The sequence below is a fragment of the Abramis brama genome (genome assembly GCF_963993115.1).
Source record: "Abramis brama genome assembly, chromosome: 9".
In the NCBI taxonomy this organism is placed as follows: domain Eukaryota; kingdom Metazoa; phylum Chordata; class Actinopteri; order Cypriniformes; family Leuciscidae; genus Abramis; species Abramis brama.
The window spans coordinates 3,353,386-3,378,515 of record NC_139971.1 but is presented as its reverse complement, the minus strand read 5'-3'; the positions used below and the strand labels follow the sequence as shown (position 1 = coordinate 3,378,515).

General features: G+C 36.4%; 1 protein-coding gene across 1 annotated transcript in view; it reads right to left on the bottom strand.

Annotated features, from left to right (window-relative positions):
• Positions 1-23,775, bottom strand: part of tirap (toll-interleukin 1 receptor (TIR) domain containing adaptor protein) — a 33,805-nt gene extending 10,030 nt beyond the window's left edge. The window contains exons 1-3 of the mRNA XM_084123887.1: positions 23,494-23,775; positions 23,173-23,230; positions 21,104-21,700 (exon numbers count right to left, since the gene is read on the bottom strand). Coding sequence (XP_083980013.1) covers positions 21,104-21,700; positions 23,173-23,203 — 628 coding nt within the window. The 5' untranslated portion in view covers positions 23,204-23,230; positions 23,494-23,775. The remainder of the gene's footprint in view (positions 1-21,103; positions 21,701-23,172; positions 23,231-23,493) is intronic.
• Positions 23,776-25,130: the final 1,355 nt, after the last annotated feature.

Here is a 25,130-nt window from a genome sequence, read left to right as displayed (position 1 = left end):
ACTGGGCTTTTTATTATGGCAAACATTTAAATGTGTGGCATAAAAAAGGGACTGGCCCTTACACATCTCTTTTATTGTAGGATTTTTCACAACCTGACCCAGAAACTGAGGCCTCTACCTCAATGGGCTTCAGAAGAAATGTGTAAGGATTTAAAACCCTTGACATAAATTACAGTCAGTCCTGTGTTTGTAGGAAGTCAAGGAACTTTTTCTGAGCCTCCAGAAAACTTGTAATGATCATGTTTGTGGTGGAATTATGTTTTAGGTGGAAACAGACTCAGTCAGGGCCCTGTACAAAATGAGTCTTGAACTAGACTGCACACTAAAGGAGTCTTGAACTAGACTGCACACTAAAGGAGTCTTGAACTAGACTGCTCACTAAAGGAGACTTGAACTAGACTGCTCACTAAAGGAGACTTGAACTAGACTGCTCACTAAAGGAGACTTGAACTAGACTGCTCACTAAAGGAGTCTTGAACTAGACTGTTCACTAAAGGAGACGAACTAGACTGGACTGTGAGCTGAGAAGGCTCCAAAAAAAAAAAAAATTGGAGATCAAACAGCTGGATAAAACTGATCTCAGTATGTGAATATATTTAACCAAGTAACACTTTAGTATGAATATTTATTAATGCAACTTTCTCTTGCTCTTTCTCCCTCCCATCCCACAAAACCAATAAAACAGTTTGAGACCTATCTGCAGTTTCAATGTGCTTTTATTAAGTGTAATATTGTATGGTGATTGCATCTACATCTGCACCAGCTGGGTGGGCCGCTCTGGTGACTCTGAAGCGCCGAACACAGTTGAAATGTGCCTTTAGGATGCCAAAGGTCATCTCTATCTTCACTCTGGTTTTACTGAGGGCCACATTGAAGCGGTGCTGTGGCCCTGTCTGAGGGTCATGATAGGGGGTTATTGTGTAGGTTTTTCTATCTCAGTTCAAATTAACAGTGTTTTGTACTGTACCAAATTTAACTTGCTTTCCTCAAAGCGCTGACACAACAAAGACTCACGGAAAATTTGTGAGACAAGCACTGGAGCCAGGCCATTTGGCATCCAAACTTGTGATCATACATTCATGACCACAAGTCGTCTGCAGATGAAATGTTTAGTAGATCATTGTTATATCTGTTAATGTTAGGCTACTATTAATTTAAAGATTCATCTCTCAGAAAATAATCATCTCACATATTCACATCATCTCTACTTGAACATTAAGGCTGTGATAGGACTTCCTATTAACATAATCTGCCTCATGTTCCCCTAGAGCAGTGGAGATTGGAGCAATAGACTGCATGTTGCAATGACTCTAGGGAATCCTATCATAAGATTAACAGAATAATAATAAAAAATATTTAAAATAATTCTTAACATGTATTGTATAGTAGCCTACATTTGTGAAATTTGCTTCTTTTTTAAAAAAAAAAAAAAAGTGTTCATGTGATGTCACCCTATCAATATATCTTACCGGCAATTTTATAAAAGTCCTCTTTTATGGACATGGTCGATAAATGTCCGGGAAACACTATTAATGAAACTATTAATGTACTCCTGCAGAGCGAGGACCACCTTGCGAATGGTTCGACAAACATATGTTTTCCCCTAGCTTCTGTGCGTCACCCACCGTGCAAGAATGTACCACTTGCAAAAAAAAAAAAAACGCAACGCAATATTTGCGGTACAGTAAGTGCATGAATTCGACGTGTTAAATTCTTTATGTGCGGCTCAAGAAGTTCGTAAAGATAAGACATTGCTTCCGCGGAAAATCTGTATCTTTCATACAAATAATTATCAGGAAAGGCAAGGGGATTTTGTCATGCTAAAAATTATTTCTTTACGAAGTACTCGTCTAACAATTTGCGCTGAGATGTCACCGGATTTGGAAGAAAAGGTGAATAAGTTACGTCACCTATATGTTTCTTTGCTCTCAGCTGATTGGTCAAACTTCAGTCTGAGATCTCGAATCCAGAACATAACCTGCCCCGGAGCAGGTTAGCCGTGCAGCGTAAGATACCATGGCAACGAACACCGATTAAAGCCGAGCTACTTTCATAGTACCTAAAACCCAGGGTTGGCGGAAACTAAACTGAAACATAGCTGGCTAGCCACCTAAACCGGCTTCATGGTACAGGCCCCCGGTGTAATGCATTGGTCAAAAAAAGTCAGTGTTAGTTTTTTTCTTCTGACAGACCAGCCCATGAAACACGTAGATCAGCGGCCCATTGGTTCTTTTCTTGATTGACACTGGGCTGGCCCAATCACAACTTTAAACGAGTGAGCGAGCAGCAGTGTCATTGTGTATGTTAACCGTGTGCTCTCAATGTGTATTATGTTTTTTTGTTTTGTTTTTTTTGTCTCTTTATTGATTGATATTTATGTCTGAGTTGATTGAGCTGAATGAAATGGCACGTGATGAGTAATGGGGGGGGGTGTACATTTGTAATTGGTTGTTTAATTAATAAAATCACCTTGAGTGAGCACAGCTGTAGCTGTGTGTGTGTTGCAAGTCAGATACGTTGTTGCGTTTACTCTGTGAACAGGTTATGGGCCCAGGAAGTCAAGAAGTCAAGCGTTTGTTTAAGTAGAGCCATGAGTAGGCCTAATGCCAGAAAAACGGAACATAGCGGTCGCTGGTCGCGGCTACTGTTCGACGGGAATGAAAAGAATTATGAATCGACTCCTTGTGAACAAAAACTTGACTATACTAATGATGCCGAAAAGATGATTGATGTGAAAAAATATAGAGAGGCAGTGGGAAGCCTCATCTATTTGTCCATCTGTACTAGAGCTGATATAAGTTTTGTTGTAAGCAAACTGTCACAATATTTCACAGAGCCAACTGTTGAGCAATGGTCCACAGTTAAACATGTACTGAGGTATCTTAAAGGTACACTTGACAAAGAACTGTGTTACAGAAAATGTAATGAGACACTGGGAATAAGAGCATACAGTGATGCAGACTGGGCGGCTAGTAATGACAGACGTAGTACAACAGGTTGTTGCGTTTACTCTGTGAACAGTGTATCTGTCAAAATAGTCAGCGAGATGGAGAAGAAACGCAAGGAATGTGCAGAGAAATAGTGTGAAAAAATAGAACCAGGCCCTTAAAGCAGACGAGGAGAGAGATGAGAGAGTGTAGAGCCTGCGGTAAGCAGAACTACTTTCAAAACACTTAGGCCATGTCATGAGTGTAGGAACCCATAACCCAGTTACAGATTATTTCCACATCTGCATAGTTGACGATTACCGCAATTCACTAGAAGCTTAATGAGAGGCGTTTGTAAACCATGTTTTCAGCCAAAATAAAAACTTGATGCAGTTTGCGTCAAAATAAAATATCATGTGCTTATCTCTTTCAAGTATAGAAATTGGTACAAAACTAATTCTGAAAGTTTCCTTTATTTTTTAGTGCATTTGTTTTACAAAATATGGCAATTACTGTCATTGGATTAATATTATAACTATTATTATGTAGTAGGTGTAATGTAAATAGACACTGTAACTAAAAGAGGTTTGAATTTTTCTTTGTTTAATTTGCACACTGAATATGGGTTGGAGCTTTTCATTTTGAACTCTCAAAGTGCACCAGATTGATGAATTTAACATTAAAATGCACAACATTTTCTTACGGGGGGGGGCATGGTTTTAAGGAATAGGAGTTGGTATGCATATAATTAAGGGGCGTGCAAAGATGGGTGGTGTTTATGATCATAGTGGGCCGGTCTGGGCCAAAATGCCCGTGCCGATTTTTTTGTCCCAGTCCAGCCCTGTTCGGATTCATTCGGACCGCTCCGTCGCTGAATCATCTGAAGCGGTTTCTCGGTCAGTACAGTAACAAGTTCAACAAATAGTTGCGTTTACTCCCGGTCCCGGACACTATTATTAAACAGCGTTGCGACAACCAGTGGGAAGCGTTTCAGTTCGACAGAAACCTCTCTGTTACAAACCACAAATCACTCGATGATTTAACTAGTATTAAATCGGATGAAACAGCCTCAACATTCCCAATAAGACTGATGAGGAAAGCAGGAGAAACATTGTGGCATGAACAAAATTAGAAGACTTTAAATCCCCTAATCACCCTTACAAACATTTACCATGAATGTACTGTAGTAATTTACCATGGTTGGGCAGAAATGTGCAATATATATATTGAATACTATGTAATAATAAATAAATATAGTGATTTATATTGCATTAGATTTATTAGGTGGGTAGAGGAATATATAATTAATGTTTGTTATGAAATTATGTCAGTTTCTTTGTAAAGGTGTGTATAGTTTTTAATCTGTGTTTAGGCATTTTTTATACAGTGGGAGTGAGTAGCCTGTGGTTATCAAGTCTCACTGTCAGAATATTTTCATTTAAGCATAACAATTATAAATAAAATTATTATTATTTCTCACCAACAGCTACGAGTTTGTATAATTTATTTATTTGTTCCAAGAAAAATAGTTGTACACAGCTGTAAATTATCAAGTTTTTATTTATTATGGTTTTATATATCTGCATACTATTGGGTACCACATTTCCAAGTAAATACCATACTTTTTTAGGGTTACTTTAACTTATTTATTGAAACTGTTATGTTTCAATAAATAAGCTTAAACCCCCAAATCAACCCACCGGCCCACCTCAACTTTTCGATTTGATAATTCGGCCCTCGAATGAAGCTAATTGAATAGCCCTGCTTTAAAATATATTTCAATTTTTTTTTTTTCTGTATGGGACACACACACACACACCCACTACAACTCTGGCTGACGTGCCCCCTAACCTCACAACAGACACTCACTCCCACTATCTTAAGTGACGCACGCCGGCACCGCCCGCCGCGCCCGCCCCTCAAACAACACACTAGATCGCGGGGTTTTCAGACTTAGCTAGCTGACTGACACTGCGGTTTCATGACAACTCTTTCTGAGTCAGCGGAAGCGCCAACACAGATTTGAATGTTGCGATATGATTTTGTCAGAGGTTTAATAGACAGACGAAATGGAATAAGATCGCGTGGGTGTTTGAATCGAGATCACAGTCTTTTAAAGATGCTCTATAACGACACATTTCATCCTCTGTTGAAACGAAAGTGGCTAACTTCTGTCAACCTCATCTATAAGCAAAGGCAAAAATAAAGCAATTTACTTGAGTGTAGTGTGACTATAACACACCAGAAGTGTGACAGTTCATTGTGAAAACTTGCATTTATTCCATTAAAAAGTTAAAATATGGCTACCAGTCTAAATGTATGAGATTGTGAACAAACTGGGTTTATTATTGATAAATTTGGTTATTGTATTTAAAATGCATTCCGTTTATTAGTACTATTGCAGTATGACTGACAAATATGCATCATGTATATAATTATGTTAAAACTGTTTTCAAAAGGGACCATCAAAATACAGTATAAATTCTTTTATAGAGCTTTTAAATATGTGAACTGAGTCCATTATAAGTACACAAGTAAGCACACTTAACATATCTGAATTAGTTTTGGTGTCTTCTTCTATTTTGTATCTTGCTCATGTTTCCTCTTGCTTTATATGTGTGAAACCAATATCATCATTTATAGTTCATTGTTTGTGGCTGATGTGTCTTATCTAATTAGGATAACTGTTAAGATTTTACTTTTTGTTTTAAGGTTTTAAATGGGATGGCACCTTCTTATTTATCTGAACTTGAATTAATATCTGTAATATTCTGTAATAAAAAAATCGATTTTAAAATCGATACCTAGGTGAATCGATTTTTTCTCCCAGCCCTAATATGCATGTTTCATGTTGCCATTTGAAATAATTTAAATGTTAAAGTGGGTTATTTTTTATGTCCATATATCCACTCAATGTTTTTATGTTACTGCATGCTTTTGTTCCAAGCGACTTTTGACAATAAACAGACTCATCGATAGCCTAAATTGATCGCATTATTTTCCGTAACATAAGCTTATAGTTTAATAGTAGATTAAGATTAGTCTGACTGTAGTCAGTAGCCTACTTTTGCGTTCATTTGATTGAATATTGTTTCTAAAATTGGATAGGCTGGATAATTATGGGATTAATATCCTGCCATGATTCAAAACTGAAAATAAAGTTCTGAAAGGTTGAAACTAAGTGTTCGAAAACTCAAAATCTTATAAAAAAAGTTTTGCAAGATCGAAAAATAAGTTTTGCAAGCTTGCAAAATGTAAAAAAAATAAAAAATATCTCTGCAAACATTATGTTGTTTTTGAGATTTCCTTCTTCAGAACTGCAAAAAAAAAATTATGATGTTGCGCAAACAATTTTTCAGAGTTTCAAATTTGTCAGTGTTCTCCCACTGTATTAGTTTGTTTTCCAGGTTTGAAACCTTGTAAATGGTGATCTGAAAACTGGTGTGCGAATGTGTGAAAAAAAGTTTTCCCACCTTTCCAGTAAATACGACTTGTGATTGGACTGTACATCAGCAGACAGCAAAGCATTGGCCAATAGCAGAAGGCCCTCCCTCCAGGCTTTTTTTAAGTTGCGAAGTTGCGAAGCTTCATTTTCGCTCAGTCTGAGTTTCAGAGTTTCAGAGCAGAGCTGCGTGACAACGCTGCCACAAATCACGTGAGTCGCAAACTCGCAACTGTGAGGGCGTATCTCCGCAAAGTGGGTGTTGTAAACTAAGCTCTGAAAAAATAGTCTGCAATAGGAGTGCAAATGTAATGTAATGTAGTAAGTTGCGCCCTTTCGAACCTCAGTTTTCAGAGTTTCAAAACTTTTTTTCACCTATTCGCACACCAGTTTTCAGATCACCATTTACAAGGTTTCAAATCTGGAAAACAAACTATACACTGGGAGAACAGTGACAAATTCGAAACTCTGAAAAAATGATTGCACAACACCGTAAAAAAAGAGTGTTGCACTTCTGAAGAAGGAAAACTCAAACACAATATTATGTTTGCAGAGATTTAATTTTTTTACCACTTTGCAAGCCTGCAAAACTCTGTTTTCAGAGTTTCAAAACTTTTTTTCACACATTCGCACACCAGTTTTCAGATCACCATTTACAAGGTTTCAAACCTGGAAAACAAACTAATACAGTGGGAGAACACTGACAAATTTGAAACTCTGAAAAATTGTTTGCGCAACATCGTAAAAAAATGTTGCAGTTCTGAAGAAGGAAATCTCAAAAACAACATAATGTTTGCAGAGATATTTTTTATTTTTTTTACATTTTGCAAGCTTGCAAAACTTATTTTTCGATCTTGCAAAACTTTTTTTTGTAAGATTTTGAGTTTTCGAACACTTAGTTTCAACCTTTCAGAACTTTATTTTCAGTTTTGAATCATGGCAGGATATTAATCCCATAGATAATTGGCATATTACTAATTGGATAAGTCGAAAAATGATTGTTAATGATTTCAATGTGTTTAAATGAGAAACAAGCCCAAAAAAAAAAAAATTGGGTGTTTTTTTGGGCATTCTCGCGGTTTTTGACGAGGTTTTGGGCTGGAAAACCTTGCTGACATCTGGCAACCCTGCCTGTTTATAGTTAGAGCCTGGCCAAATCCAACCTTGGAAAAGCTGTGTGTCAGTGTGTGTGTTAGGCTACGTCTACATTAATCCGGTGTAACGACTGAGACCAAATCAGACACAATTATTTGGTATATGCACCATAAAAATCTTCAAACTTCACTCTGGGATCTGTGGTCCCATCCCCCCAAAGAGGGCAAGACGGTCCTAGTTGTCATGACCACGATCAGATAAAGTTTTATGGGTGTTAAAAGAATGTGACCACATGCTCGAGAGAGAGACAATGGGAAGACAGAAACAATCTTTAATACAGACTTTTCTGCATTAATCATAGACGAACTGATCTATAAATGAACATGCATCCCAGAAACTTTGTGAATGATTTACTGTCTTGTGTTGTGTCTTTTAATACTATTATCTGTTGATACTATTATCTCTTTGATACTATATATCTTATGTATCAATGTAACCCCACGCATACCATGTTTGGTCTCTATAAATTGGTACTTTGAAGATCGAAATGATAATCAAATCAAATCAAGTATATTTGTATAGCGCTTTTCACAATACAGATTGTATCAAAGCAGCTTCACAGTATTAAAATAAAATAATACAACAAAGTTTGTTTCTAGTGGAATTTATTGATTGATAGAATAAAATTAAATATCCCCAAAATATCCCCAAAATATCCCCAACTGAGCAAGCCAAAGGCAACAGTGGCAAGGAACCGAAAAAACTCCATCAAGTGACCTAATGGTGTCCTAAAACTCCATCAAGTGACCTAATGGTGTCCTAAAACTCCATCAGGTGACCCAATGGAGAAAAAAAAAAACCTTGGGAGAACCCAGGCTCAGTCGGGGGCCAGTTCTCCTCTGGCATTTATGAACTAGAGGCCGGATTGTAGTTTGAAACTGTGAGATTAACAATATTATATGAATGCCTGGCTGAAAAGATGCGTCTTTAATCTAGTTTTAAACTGGGAGAGTGAGTCCGAGCAACGAACAGTATCAGGAAGGCTATTCCAGAGTTTTGGAGCCAAATGTGAAAATGCTCTCCCTCCTTTGGTTGATCTGGATATCCTAGGTATGACCAAAAGCCTTGAATTTATTGATCCTAAAGAGCGCGATGGATTATAGGGTGATAGAAGATCCGTTAAATAGACTGGAGCTAAGCCGTTTAGGGCTTTATAAGTCAGTAGCAATACCTTATAATTAATACGGAACTTTATAGGTAGCCAATGTAGTGATGATAAAATCGGTGTTATATGATCATATTTTCTTGATCTAGTAAGAACTCTAGCGGCTGCATTTTGGACTAACTGTAGCTTGTTTATTGAGGATGCAGGACAACCGGCTAATAAAGCATTACAGTAATCTAGTCTCGAGGTCATGAATGCATGAACTAACTTTTCTGCATCAGAAACTGATAGCATATTACGTAGCTTAGCAATGTTTCTAAGGTGGAAAAAGGTTGTTTTTGTAACATACGAAATATGATTTTCAAAAGACAGGTTACAATCGAGTATAACACCCAGGTCTTTTACTGTAGAGGATAAAGTAACAGGACATCCTACGATGTCAAAGTTGTATTGTGAGAGGTTCTGTGGGCGGTTTTTTGAACCGATAAGTATTACCTCTGTCTTGTCTGGATTTAATAAAAGAAAATTACGCGTCATCCAATCTTTTATATCTTTAACACACTCTGTCAATTTGGATAATTTAGCGTTTTCATCCGGCCGTGATGAAATATATATTTGAGTGTCATCAGCATAACAATGGAAACTAATTCCATGTTTCCTTATAATATTTCCAAGTGGCATCATATATATTGAGAATAACAGAGGGCCCAACACAGATCCCTGCGGCACTCCATAGTTTACTGGAGTTATGATCGATTTTTCTCCATTTAAATAGACAAAATGGTAGCGGTCAGATAAGTATGATCTAAACCAGCTTAATGCTTGTCCTTGAACACCAGTATAATTTTGTAGTCGATCTAAGAGTATTGTGTGATCTATAGTATCGAACGCAGCACTTAGATCAAGTAAAACTAGTATTGAGATGCAGCCTTGGTCAGAAGCTAAGAGTAAATCATTTGTGATTTTAACGAGCGCAGTTTCAGTGCTATGATGCGGCCTGAATCCTGACTGAAACTTTTCATAGATATCATTTTCTTGCAAGAAAGAGCCCAGTTGAGTGGACACCACTTTTTCTAGTATTTTAGACATAAAAGGTAGATTTGAAATGGGTCTATAATTTGCTAGATTATTATGATCTAATTGTGGTTTCTTAATGAGAGGTTTTATAACTGCCAGTTTAAATGTTCTTGGAACATGACCTAAAGATAAAGATGAGTTAATAATATTGAGGAGAGGCTCTTCCACTACAGGTAACACTTCCTTCAGTAGTTTAGTTGGTATAGGATCTAATAAAAATGTTGTTGTTTTAGATGAAGTGATAAGTTTATTTAACTCTTTTTGTTCTATAGTTGTAAAGCACTGTAATTGTTCTTGCGGGGGGATAATTGAGGCTGAATTATAAGGTGCGATTGAGGATTGAACGTTTACAATTGTGGTTCTGATGTTTTCTATTTTCTCAGTGAAGAAGTTCATGAAATCATTACTACTAAACTGTAACGGGATATTTTGTTCGGGTGACGTCTGTTTATTTGTTAGTCTAGCCACGGTGTTAAATAAAAACCTAGGATTGTTTTGGTTGTTTTCTATTAGTTTGCGGAGGTGCTCAGCCCTGGCCGCTTTTAGGGCCTTTTTATAACGTGACATACTGTCTTTCCACGCGATTCTAAAGACCTCTAAATTAGTTTGTTTCCATTTACGCTCTAAATTACGGGTTTCTCTCTTTAGAACATGCGTAGTATTATTGTACCATGGTGCTTTAATTTTCTCTCTGACCTTTTTTAATCTAATGGGTGCAACAACATCCAATGTTCTAGAGATAATGGTGCTCATAGTGCTAGTTAGTTCTTCTAGTTCATCTGTTTGTTTGGGTTCAGGCAGCAGCTGAGACAGATTAGATAAGCAATTTGAGAAATTATCTATGGTGGATGGAAGGATTGTTCTGCCTGGTCGAAAACGCGGCACGGCATGACATATTACAGCAGTACGTAATATGCAAGTTACCAAGTAATGGTCAGTGACATCATCACTTTGTGGAATGATATCTATATCGGTTGGATCGGTTCCATATGATATAATTAAATCGAGTGTGTGATTAAGACGATGAGTTGGTCCGGTGACGTTTTGCTTGACCCCAAAGGAATTTAATAAATCTGTAAACGCAGCCCCTAACGCATCATTTGAATTATCTACGTGTATGTTAAAATCTCCAACAATTAATGCTTTATCTACATTGACCAATAGATCTGAGTGAAAATCTGCAAACTTTAGGAAATCAGCGTAAGGCCCAGGCGGTCTATATACGGTAGCCAAGGCTAGAGATAATATGGATTTTTTTCTAACATCTAAGAGCGTAACATTTAGTACAAGTATTTCAAACGAAATAAACTTATAACCCGTTTTCTGAGTAACATTGAGAATATCTCTATAGACCGCTGCAACACCGCCGCCACGACCAATCAGACGGGGTTCGTGCTTATAGGAGTATCCAGATGGAGTAGACTCATTTAGACCGAAATAATCATTAGGTTTAAGCCAAGTTTCAGTAAGGCAAAGTACATCGAAGCTATTATCTGTGACTATTTCATTTACAATAACTGCCTTAGGTGTGAGTGATCTAATGTTTAGAAGACCTAGCTTTAGAAATTGTTTTTGATTACTAATAGCAACATTTTCTGGTTTAATAACAATTAGATTTTTTCTAGATCCTGCAGTAGATTTATTATTTGATCTCACTAAACGAGGAATAGACACAGTTTCTATGCAATGTTCTACACTATTTATATCAGTTAATTTGGTGCAGCAGAGACTATGATTTGGACTTTTGGTTACTAGTCAAAAGGTATTTAACATTTTGGAGATGTTATCTGACAGAAGATCCGATCCGAATCTGCTTGGGTGTAAGCCATCAGCACGGTAAAGCCTAGGACGCTCCCAAAACAGATTCCAATTATTTACAAAGAGCAGTTTCTGCTCATTGCACCATGATATTAACCATTCATTTAGCGCGAATAATCTACTAAACTTTTCATGACCTAGTCGGTACGTGGGAAGCGGTCCTGACACAATGATCGTTATATCAGGCGATGTGCTGCGTACCGTATCGATCAGATTCCTGAAGTCTTTCTTCAGAACCTCTGTCTGGCGCAGCCTGATGTCGGCCCCTCCCGCGTGCAGGACCACAGTTCCGACGCGCTCGTTCAGAATCTCGGGAACGTGAGCAGCGATTTCAGAAACACGAGCACCAGGAAAGCAGTGACTATGCACCTTACTTTTATTTAACGTAGCGTGTACGTGTCGAACGATGGAATCACCGATGATCACAGCATCGCGTTCTGTTTCGCGAAGAGGGGAGAAGCGGTTTTGTGTGGATATCTCGAAAACCGGGAGGGTCGGAGAGAGTTTTCTTGGTCTAGACCTGACTCGCGTCTTCCGCTGCGGAAATATCCAGGCTTCGTGGTGGCATGTTGGAGCCGGCGTAAACGAGACCATAGCTGATCGCGGCCTCGACGCTCGTGACCGATGCTGAGTAACGCATGGAGTAGACGAGGTCGGAGTCAGCGGGTTAGTAACGTTAATCACTGATTAACGTTAATCACTGATTATGTACATGATATGCCGATAGCTGTGCAACATGTTAGTATTACAAGAATCTTTCTTAGTTTCATCTTTAGAAACCAATCCAGCGTGCCATTGCAAATGAGCATGCTTAGAACAGAGACTCATAAATCTTCCCCACAGAGGAAACTCCCGCCAGAAATTCCACCCTTCTCATTGGTTGAGCCAGCCTGCAAGGTGTGTCCTTTGTCAAGCTTTAAAAGGCCTTTTCGCCCTTCCGCCTCTTAGCTTCTTCGCTGCTGGCCTCAACTGCCGCTCCTTCACGTTGATAGAAAATGAAAATGATAAGCTGATGGTTCTTTTCATAGTTAAATAAACCTTTTCCATAGTTCCATTTCCTGTTTCCGGTTCCATATCACTCACCATTTTACCTATGCATGTATGTATGTATGAATGTAATGTATGTATGTTTGTTTAGTTTTAGTTATGTTTGTGAGTTAGTTAATAAAACATGTGCACAATATGTATTTGGTTTCTGATTCTCTGCTTGCAACAAAGTCCATTTTACGATCTTGATCTTGTTACATGCTCTAAGCGCTGTACATGCTAAGAAATAATTATTTTTCGGTGGCCATGAAAGATACACTTTTCTTAGAATAACTGAATAATCAAAAGAGTTCGTTGGAACTGATTAATTGATTGTAATATTAATTTAGCTACCTCAAGTTAATCTAATTAACCGACCCAAATATTAATAATTAATCATAACTGGTAATTATGAGTTATTATTAATATTTCCCCTTTGAGCTCATTTGTTACACTGGATACATTTGAAAACAGTGTTTTCGTTTATAAACGCTCTCCGTCCACACTAGCGTTTTCGGACGTTTCAGTGTGGATGAGAAACTTCTGAAAAACGCCTGAAAACGCTAAATTCACCTTTACTGCGCATGCGTAACCCCACACAAGATCACTGATATGATTCAGATGGAAAAATAAATAATGAAGTTATCGCGCAATTCTTCTGACAGGATAATTTTATTTAGTGAAATATCTCAGCATTCACTGATGCGGTCCAGGTCGCACGCAGTCACCATATGTTTGATCTAAAACGCTGAAACTGCTCTCATGTATTGCAGCAAATGTGAGTAAATTCTGTCATCTTTGCAGGACTGTGATATGAAGAGTGTGCAATGTAGAATATTTTTAGCAACAGTGTGAAAGTGAATAGCACATAACAGGCACAATACTGGTATAAACATGAATATCTATTGGTACAGTATGCGTCACATGACTACATTTACGCCATCGTTTTTAAATACCACCGGTTTCACAGTATCCACTTTGGAGTGCGTTTTCAAAAAAGCTTCGTTTTCATTAATAAAAACGCCGTCTCAGTGTGGACGGAAGGCCAAAATGGAGAGAAAAAGATACGTTTTCACACGAAAACGTATTAGTGTGGACATGGCCTCAGTCTTCTTGGTTACAGGTTAAGGAACCACTGGCATTATTGGAGATTGACTGAGTTGTTGTTCGGGACATGCTGGCGCCCAGCGACCCAAATCTGCGACCTGGAAGTTCACGACGTGCCTAACTTCAGGGTCTGAGTGTCAACCGCATGATGGAGATATGCTTCAGTCTATCTGTATATGTGTGATAAATTTACAATGTTTATCTATTTCTTAGCCAATCAGAAACTGCAACCTGAAGTAATGACGTAGCGTAGACCTTGGTAAAGGGTATAACTGCTGTGTGTGTGTGTGTCTGTGTGTGTCTCTGTGTGTGTGTGTAGGGTATAACAGAGCGGCCTACTTTTCTTCAATTTATTATAGTTCTGACTCCGGGTCTTCTTTCAAACATCTGGTCCTTGGGTCATAAACTGTTACCCCCTAACACGACTATATAGTAGGCGAAAAAAAAGTATACAGTATGACAAAAGAAGTTTGTCTGAATTCACAGAGCTCATAGGTGAAAAGTACTCGGATGATCTGGATTTATGAATGGAGGTCACGTGATAATGGTGGAAGTAGTACATCCAATTTACATTTATATTACACACATTCATTAGCCTGACGTCGTCATACTCAGATTCTAGTCAGAATGTGAGTCTGATCTGCTCCATTGGGCTGTGATTATGGGGCGTGTTTCAACCGAACCAGGAAAGAAAATGCCTCTGCACTCAATTGGATAGACCTACAACCAATCAGAGCAACGGAGTAAGTGACGTATGTTTTTCATTCATGTTTCCGATCGCGGTTCTCTGTTCCTCTTTTAAAATGAATGCGCTGTCGATATCTTCTATAACAGAAGCGATGGCGGAATCTACACATGATGTTTTATAAACAAAGTTCAGAGTTCACATTCAAATAATCAATCCAATCAACCGTCTACGGTCTACACTATCAGCATGAGAGGAAGCATATATTTATTCACTGTCAACTCACCTAACATTCCTTGACAGTTTTCAGCATCCCTTCACTCACTCTCGGCTTGTTCTTCCACAGCCAGGAATACGGGAGGAGTACTTTGGGTTCGGGCCGAATACCGAGCCCGGAGCCTCTCCTCAGACAGCACGCCAAATATGCATTTATTCTATCTGACTTATTTGTAAGCGTGAACTCGTGAAATCTCAATTCTTCAGCGGCAGTCATTTGAATTCAACCCAAGCGCTCGTTGATGACATGGATGATTACGTTACCGTTGCTCATCTGTCCATCATCATATAAAGCCCGCCCTGACAATTTGATTGGTCCGAACAATTTTTGTTCGGGCATAGTAGGCTTGTTCGACTTCATGCAGCTCTGCGCAGACCGATCGGCGGCTGACTTAAAGCAGTGCATGCCGGTTAGAAATTTTGTCCGACTTGATACAGCGCCGACGCCACGTGACTGTGACGTATGCCATCAAAGTACCGCGAGAGCAATTCGAGAGTAGCCGGAGAACTCAGCCAGCGCAGCTTCTCAAGAGCGGCTGCACTGGGCTGCACGTGGGCTGATGACGACACAGCTGTTTCACGATTGGCCGGATTCATCGCATGACAACGATCACGTGTGTTTCGTGTTTATTCGAAAACCTTTAGTTCCTCTAAAGCTCTCAAATCAGTTTATTATAACAGTGAACACTCTTTTCATGTCGTTGTCATGTTATATTGTGTCATGTTTATCAAATTGAAACTGCTTAAAAAACGTAGACTCCACTTCATTGATAGTAGCTTATGTTGAACTTTATTTTTGTTCAAACAGACGCTGGATGAAGCAGTACATAAAGTATTGAATGAAAATGTCTCTGAAACATCTGTGTATTATTTGGCAATATTGCATTTATTTCACTTCAGCTGTGGTAAAGTATGCAAACAACGTGAGCGGTCACTACGGGAACCAGAAAGTGTCCGACTTCACGTCTCCGTTTGCAGCTCCTCCCCGCCTGCACGCGGCTACTCTCGCCGATCGGTTGCATCCAGCCGCAGCCGATGTCGAACACACCTAATAGCTCCTCAACGGAACGAGGCCAGACCGAACTTCCCGACCTAAAGATTTTGTGGGCGGGGCTAAGTTCGGCTGGCATCCAGGCTACACATTCATAGCATACTATTTATAACATACTTTTATAGCGGTCGCAAAGTACCTACTCAAGAGAGTATACGATTTCTGACGCAGGCCTAGTTTCAACAATAACAAACTAATAATCTTATATTAACTAGTCATACATAAATGAAATAGATAAGATGTCTGCACTCAAAAAAAAAACCATGGCATATTACTAACTATTTGCATCTATTAATAATATTTTTTTAAATGTATTATTCAAATCAGCATAAATCGTCAGGATTTGAGTTTATTTGTTCATGTTTAGAGTGTTTTTGATCAGTTTTCTGTCCAGAGGGTTGTTCCATAAAAGACGCTTAGAAAAGCGGGGATTAAACTCCAAAACCGGACTTGAATGAGCCTAACAAATAAGTTGGGGCTAAAGTGGTTCGATAAAAGGTAATTGAAGTTAACGCAATCTCACTAATTTGATCCAGGTTTATCAAGTCTAGATAATTGCGTGTGCACGCGTTTCTGAAGCAGCCCTAGAGGTCGATCGTGGATCAAATCGATCCACCATCAAACAGCGTATATTTTATGCTGTTTTTTTTTCCCTCAGTGTAAAACTTACATTTTACAGTTATATCCTCCATCTGTAAATGTTAAAAAGTCATGCAAATGTATCCATTTTGCTGCTAATCTTCATATTCAACGAGCGTTGCTGCGCGCATGCGCGCCAAATAGGAGCGCAATAATTCTGACTAAAATATACATTTTGCTTGGAAAATGAATACGCGATATTTTATAACACTAGAAATATCTTCTAATTATAATAATTTATCTTTAGGATGTTGGATAAGTTGCAGTGAACTTCTAGCGAACAGAAGTAGGCTACTTAAGGGAAGTTTATTTTAAGAAACTAAATATATAAAGATACAAAATATAGTTTTGGGTATAGGACCTATGCTACTTAATAAAGATGATGTATACTTATTTAGAATGCTGAGAATTACAGCTTTTAATGCAATAATTTTTTGGAGAAAGCAAGAATCCCCAGTTTTAAATGAGTAGATGTAATTTCTAAAGTACACTATGGAGAGGATAATATGAAATTAAGAGCAAATGTATACATTTTGAAAAGATATGTGCAACTCTAAAATCAAAGAATATTCCATAAAATAAAGGAATATATATTAGCCTACATTAACTAAATTTTTATATAACCCTCCCTCCCTTTTATTTCTAGTTATTTGTTATGTTATTTATTGACTTATTTAATATTGAATATTGGATATTCAAATAATATTACTTGAATAACTATTAGGAATTATGTGTCATTATAAGAGTTTGATATAAATATGTGAATGTTACATTTTTATTAATATTTATTTATTGTTTTTTTTTTGTCTTTTCCCCCTTAAATCATATGTAAAAGTGTCTAACTATGTACTTTTTGGTTATTGTTCTAATCATGTGTTTTTTAGGCTTTGTGTTGGTGGGTATTATCACAAAAGAAAAAAAAAAGTAGAAGGAAAAATAAATAATAAATGAATATTTATTGGGGGAAAATATGATGTCTTTAAAGGAACTGTCCATTTGTATAATTGTGTTAAATGTGTTTGAATTGAAAGCCACAATAAAATACATTTTATATATATATGCTAAAATATTTGTTATTTGGACATTAACTGTAATAACTTTAGCAATAACTGTAAAGGGACTATTGCAATGGGGTAGGCTAATATACTGTCAATTACTAAGCTCAGATTCATCTTACCAGTTAAAATTTATACTGTGGTTTTGTAATTATTTATTTTTAATTTGAACTTTTTTTAGATTGTGTTCTAATGTTCTTCTAATAATCATAAACATGCACTACAGCTGCTAAACAAAACCAGAGAGAAATGTATTCATAAATCTTTAAAACAGTCTAATTAAATCTTGGGCACAAAACATTCAGCCAGTAAAAAAAGAAAACCTGTAGTATATATATTTTATCTATCTATCTATCTATCTATCTATCTATCTATATATATTGTCTAATTTATCATTGTAGCCTTATTTAAGTTTATTTTCTGTATACTGTGTATTTATTTTTGGACTAATAGTGGTTAATAAAGTCCAATAATGGTGAGAGAGTGTCAGTGGTAATGGTGGTCAGTGTTAGAGGATCTGTGTAACAGCTGAGGCTTAGCCTGACAGTTAGCCTGCCCTGGACCAGGCTAGTTTCCCAGCATAAGTTGCCAGGGTAACTGAGTTTGAACTATTTAAAGTTTGCTTTATGAAACAGAATCCACCGACAATAAGTCTGACTTACCAAAATAAGCCTGGCTTGTATTCTAATCTTGTTTTATGGAACAACCCTCAGCTCGACCTGCGACCGGCTGATCTGACATGCCTGAACCCGTTTGTTTTGCGAATAGCTTATTCTCATTTCAGGCAGGATCACGGTCCCCTTGAAGTCAGCACACACGAGTATGTTTACAGTTGAGTTATTTTATCCATAATTTTTTTATCAAATAAAACATACAACCAACTTTTCTGAAGTTATGTAAGGCATCTATAGCTACTAGCGTACGGTAACTCTAGTGAGTTCCTCTTATGACGTCACGCCCCATCTAGTGGAAGGGAGCGGGAGCGGTTAAAACCAATGTTAAAAGTGCCAACTGTTCATATTATATTCAGCATTTTGGTATAAAAAACAATGGTGGGCGGTTCTTATCTTTATGTTTAATAAACACATTGCATTATCTTCGTGAAAAATTTAACCTGCAATTTACACTTTAAATGAGTGGTTAGATTTAGTTTCTAAAGTACACTATGGAGAGGATAACATGAAATTAAGAGCAAATGTATACATTTTGAAAAGATATGTGCAACTCTAAAATCAAAGAATATTCCATAAAATAAAGGAATATATATTAGCCTACATTAACTACATTTTTATATAACCCTCCCTCCCTTTTATTTCTAGGCTAGTTATTTGTTATTTTATTTATTTGCTTATTTAATATTGAATATTTTATATTCAAATAATATTACTTGAATAACTATTAGGAATTATGTGTCATTATAAGAGTTTGATATAAATATGTGAATGTTAAATTTTTATTAATATTTATTTATTGTTTTTTGTCTTTCCCCCCTTAAATCATATGTAAAAGTGTCTAACTATGTACTTATTGGTTATTGTTCTAATCATGTGTGTTGGTGGGTATTATCACAAAAGAAAAAAAGTAGAAGGAAAAATAAGGAATATTTATTGGGGGAAAATATGATGTCTTTAAAGGAACTGTCAATTTGTATAATTGTGTTAAATGTGTTTGAATTGAAAGACATAATAAAGTACATAATATATATATATATATATGCTAAAATATTTGTTATTTGGACATTAGATGTGCCTTATTTAGAATTTTAAACCTACAAGTGTATTTTTATGATAGCAATAACTGTAAAGGAACTATTTTAATGGGGTAAATCAAATGTAGGCTAATATACTGTCAGTTACTAAGCTCAGATTCATCTTTCCAGTTAAAATTCATACTGTGCTTTTGTAATTATTTATTTTTAATTTTGTGATTTTAACTTCTGCTTTACAAAGCTTTTTTTAGATTTTGTTCTAATGTTCTTCTAATAATCATAAACATGTACTACAGCTGCCAAACAAACCAGAGAGAAATGTATTCATAAATCTTTAAAACAATCTAATTAAATCTTGGGCACAAAACATTCAGCCAGTAAAAAAAGAAAACCTGTAGTATATATATTGTATTTAGGCTTATCTATCTATATATCTATATATATACAGTATATATATATATATATATATATATATGTCTATATTGTCTAATTTATCATTGTAGCCTTATTTAAGTTGATTTTCTGTATACTGTGTAGGCCTATTTATTTTTGGACTAATAGTGGTTAATAAAGTCCAATAATGGTATGAGAGAGTGTCAGTGGTAATGGTGGTCAGTGTTAGAGGATCTGTGTAACAGCTGAGGCTTAGCCTGACAGTTAGCCTGCCCTGGACCGGGCTAGTTTCCCAGCATAAGTTGCCAGGGTAACTGAGTTTGAACTATTTTAAGTTTGCTTTATGAAACAGAAATCACCAACAATAAGTCTGACTAACCAAAATAAGCCTGGCTTGTATTCTAATCTTGTTTTATGGAACAACCCTCAGTTCATGTTTGAATGTCATTGTTTATCTCTCAGTTTGTTCTCTTCGTTTCACATGTTTGTCTCCATAGCCACTGATTTGATTAGTTTCCTCAGTTCAGGTGTTCCCTGTTAATTAGCTCCTTAGTTTGTGTATAAAAGCCCTCCGTTTGAGTTAGTTATTTGTGCTGTATTGTCTTTATGTAGTGGAGTGTGTTCATGCATTTTGATTCTCCTGTGTTTTGACTTTGTATCAGCACTTCCTTGAGTGTAGTGTGACTATAACACACCAGAAGTGTGACAGTTCATTGTGAAAACTGTAAAAAGTTAAAATATGGCTACCAGTTTAAATGCATGAGATTGTGAACAAACTGGGTTTATTATTGATAAATTTGGTTATTGTATTTAAAATGCATTCTGTTTAATAGTACTATTGCAGTATGGCTGACAAATATGCATCATTATGTATATAATTATGTTAAAACTGTTAAGAATTTCCAAAAGGGACCATCAAAATATGGTGTATAAATACAGTTGTTTCTTTCTTTCTTTCTTTTTTCTTTTTTTTTGTAGAGCTTTTAAGATGTGAACTGAGTACACTATAAGTACACAATTAAGCACACTTTTTAAAAGGGTCAGCATATCTGAATTAGTTTTGGTGTCTTCTTCTATTTTGTATCTTGCTCATGTTTCCTCTTGCTTTATATGTGTGAAACCAACATGTCATGTCATTAATAGTTCATTGTTTGTGGCTGATGTGTCTTATCTTCTTAAGATAACTGTTCAGACTTTACTCTTTGGTTTTAATGTTTTAAATGGGATGGCACCTCCTTATTTATCTGAACTTGTGATTGTTAACATATCTGCTAGAAGTTTAAGGTCATCAGATGAGAATCTGTTGAAGGTTCCCAGCTCACAAACTGGGTTTTTTTTAATGATAAGTTTGGTTATTGTATTTAAAATGCATTCAGTTCATTAGTACTATTGCAAAAATCTTACCCGTATCATTTAGGCTCTGTATGACTTACAAATATGCATCATTATGTATATAATTATGTTAAAACTGTGTAATTCAAAGGGATGGTAATTTTATATGCAATTCAAGTAGGTCTACATAAATCTTAACTGTAGGCCTAAATATTTTTGAACCTGCCACCACTAAATAAAGATAACACAAAATCAGTAGAGTCGCCGATTCATTCATTTGTATAGACCTACAAAATATTCTACTCACAATGAAGCACGGTCTTGTACACTTGAGAGTAGCCAAACGCTGTGTTCGCATTCAGATCCACAGTATAGAGAAAGCGCAGTTCCAGCGGGATCTGGGATCTGGGCATGTTTATAACGACAGGGATGATCCTCTGGGACATGGGTCCCTCGGACAGGACCTGGTGCATCTGATATAAGCACCACTCATCCTTCAGAAAGTGTGGGGTGAGCAGAAGCACCCAGCAGTGGCTGTCCTGCACGGCCTGCAGGATCTCAGAGGACACAGCGCCACCTAGAGGACAGTCCCGGTCCTGCAGGAAACAGCGCAGGCCTTTGCAGGGATCTTCAAGGAAACAGGCCAAACTCTGAGCTAGATCAATGTCCTTCTCAGTGTGACACAGACACACGTCATACCTGCGAGATGAGCGCGAGGATGAGAAGAGCACAGAGGGAAGAGGCTTTTCTGAGGTGGACGGTTTCGCTGTTGTTGAAGGTTTAGAGGAGGAAGAGGAGATGGATGTGGTGTTGGAGGGTCCAGACGAGCACTTCTGAGAACATGTGCTTGCTTTGCTTTGGTCCGACTCATTCCTTTGTTTTACAAAACGCTGACGAAACCAGCCTGCAAAGAAATGCATTATCAACCTCTATGTAATACACATGAGCACGGATATGTTTAACATTACCTGGTTTCTCTGTATTTTAAATAATTATCAAATAATCCTTATATATATATATATATATATATATATAAAATATATCACAACTCTTTTGTCAAGTATCGGTCAAAAGTTTGGAAACTTTACTATTTGTAATGTTTTTGAAAGAAGCCTGCATTTATTTGATCACAAATACAGGAAAAAAAATAAATAAATAATAATATTGTCAAATATTATTACAATTTAAAATAACGGTTTTCTATTTTAATATCTTTAAAATATAATTTGATGAGGTGATTTTTCTGCATCATTACTCCAGTCTTCAGTGTCACACGATCCTTCAGAAATCAGCATAATATGATATTTATTATCAATGTTGGAAACAGTTGTGCTGCTTAATTTTTTTTTTTTTCAGGATTCTTTGATGAATAAAAAGTTTTTAAAAAATAACAGCATTTATTTAAAATAGAAATATTTTTGTCACAATACCGTTCAAAAATTTGTGGTCAGTATTTATTTTTTTATTTTTTTGAAAGAAATTAATACTTTTATTCAGCAAGGATGTGTTAAAATGAAGAGAAAAAAATGATAGCAAAGATTTATATAGTTAGAAAATATTTCTCTTTTGAATAAATGCTGTTCTTTTTAACATTTTATTCATCAATGAATCATGAAAAGAGTCTCACAGGTTCCAAAAAAATATTAAGCAGCACAACTGATTTTCCAACAGTATCAAATCAGCGTATCAGAATGATTTCTGAAGGATCATGTGACACTGAAGACTGAACATGAAGAAGACTTGATGAGCATAAGAGACTTCTTTCAAAAACATTAAAATGTTTCCAAACTTTTGACCGATACTGTACATAAAGTTAAAGTTGCTGAGAACCCCTATAGGGACCTTTGCAAAAAATAAAAAAATAAATATATATATATATATACTTTCACGTGCACATGAAAAACGTTCGCAAAGGTCCCTTTAGGAGCTCTGTACAAGAGCACCATGAATTTTACAATCTGAAATGTCTATTTCATCACAACAAGACTCCAGTCTTTTGACCCACTGTACATTATCTAAAACTTTACAGTAATGTTTACATTGCTGTATTGGTGTTGTAATATGTCCCGACACAGAGTTCATGTTAAAAGTGTATCATGCACTGTTTTGTTGTGCAATATCCTGAGCGACAACTGTGTCTTACAGCTCAAAATAGTTTTATGTAAATTTAGCACCAGTTCCAAAAGAGAAATGCAGCCCATTGCAACATGCCTTTGATTCACGGATTCTTTGCCTCTTTTGCTGTCGTAATGTCGGTTTCTTCTTGTGGTCCTGCTATCAATCACAATCTAAACTCTTTATTTTGCCTTACATAATTATTAACTTCTGACTTCATGCATGATAGACAAGACAATGCAGCACGAAACTGAAACTTACCCATAATGCTGCTGCCGCGGTTTTCCTCCATTCTTCTCCATCCTTTCAAGGATATAAACTACAACAGGCGCATATGCAAACAATATTGTACAGTACTGCACCTCATACCATACACACAAAAAGTAACTTTAATACGATAGAAATAATCGTCTGCGTAATGTTAATATCAGTTCCACATTTTTTGCTGGATCACTTGCACTTTTTTAAGCCTGAATAGTTGTACATTTGTGATTGTTATGAAGTGCAAGTTAAATATTGCCATTATATCAGATTCAAAGCATAATTAACAGGTGAATAGACAGCGAGTAGATCAGCACTTACGGTTGTTTTAGGATGAAACGAGAGATCAGGTCATCTGAGGCTCTGGTGCAGAAGTTGAGGAAGTTCACTCCATCGGAAGAGATGCGTCACTATGCACATGACCAAAACAAAAACAAAAAGGAAGATAGTATAAAAAAAGAGGAAGTGCAGAAAGAAAAGGGTTTTGATTTGGATTTACTATTAGTAGTCCAGCCAGTGCATTGGTTTAGATGGATTACAGAATCCTGAAACTAAAGGAGAAACAGTTTCCGTTCACACTTTGTCTTTTGTTCCCCCAGTAATGAGAAATGGGTGGGTCAATAATTCAAAGTGTGGAGTCCAGAAATGAGTCAACTGGAGGAAGCTTTTTCACGCCCCAGTTACTACATTAATATGCCCTTGCATTCAACATGCATTCATATCTATAAATAGGACTCAGTTAATAGGAACCACTTAATAATGTTACGTCATAAACAAATAAATACCAAAAAGTTCCATGGTAGATTGCATCATTTTAAGATGTAAAAATGTCTAGATTGAGAAAGAATAAAAAGAAATGATGTAAATTATTAACTTTAATTATTAATTATTCACTCAATATACAAGAAACAAGGAAAGACAACTGAAACTGAAATATGGAAATATAATAAAAATAGGAAACAGATGGTTGCTCAGTCTTCCGTAAAACCCTTTGTATTTCTTTCTATATTTGCCCAAAAAGAATCCTGAATTAGAATTTTAAAAAGTATAATAATATTGAACAATGTTCACAGAAAGTTGTTTGACTGCAATAAGTGAATTTTTTTTAACTAGAAAAGAAAGTTGGACAAGACTGACTTAACAAATGACTGACTCAATCAAACTCAGATTCCAAGTTGAAATGTAGCCAATCCCCAAATTCTGAATGTTGCCGAATCGTGATCATAACAAGCAACGTATATATATATATATATATATATATATATATATATATATATATATTTACAGTATCTCACAAAAGTGAGTACACCCCTCACATTTCAGAAAAAAAAAAAATTGTATATCTTCTCAAGGGACAATACTATAGAAATGAAACTTGGATATATTTTAGTCAATGTGCTGCTTGTATAGCAGTATATATTTACTGTCCTCTGAAAATAACTCAACAAACAGCCATTATTGTCAAAATAGCTGGCAACAAAAGTGAGTACAGCCTAAGTGATAATCGCTGTCAAGTCATCTTCATTTATATAGCGCTTTTAACAATGTAGATTGTTCCAAAAGCGGCTTTACAGAGATACAAGGATAGTTCAAAGTAACAGAGATTGTTTTGTCTTTATAGCAGTTCTTGAATAAAGTTATTTTCCAGGTAAAGTTAATTTGATTGATTCACTTCCATCGCAACGATCATTAGTTATTAACTTAACACAACACCGTTTTAACAGGAAACTCTACACAGACTTTAAACGCGAAACCTGTGAGAACGCTGATGGCGTGCACATGCGTATTACGAGTTCAGTATGCGGTATGCGCGTTTGAATATATGTGCGCAGGTTTGTAATTCCCTACAAACCAAGCCTTAAAAAACTACTTGTCTGGCCTTAACATTTTGATACAGAATTGTATCACTTTGGGGTAGATACGCGAACCGAATTTTCCCGACAACGCTTTATCTGTAG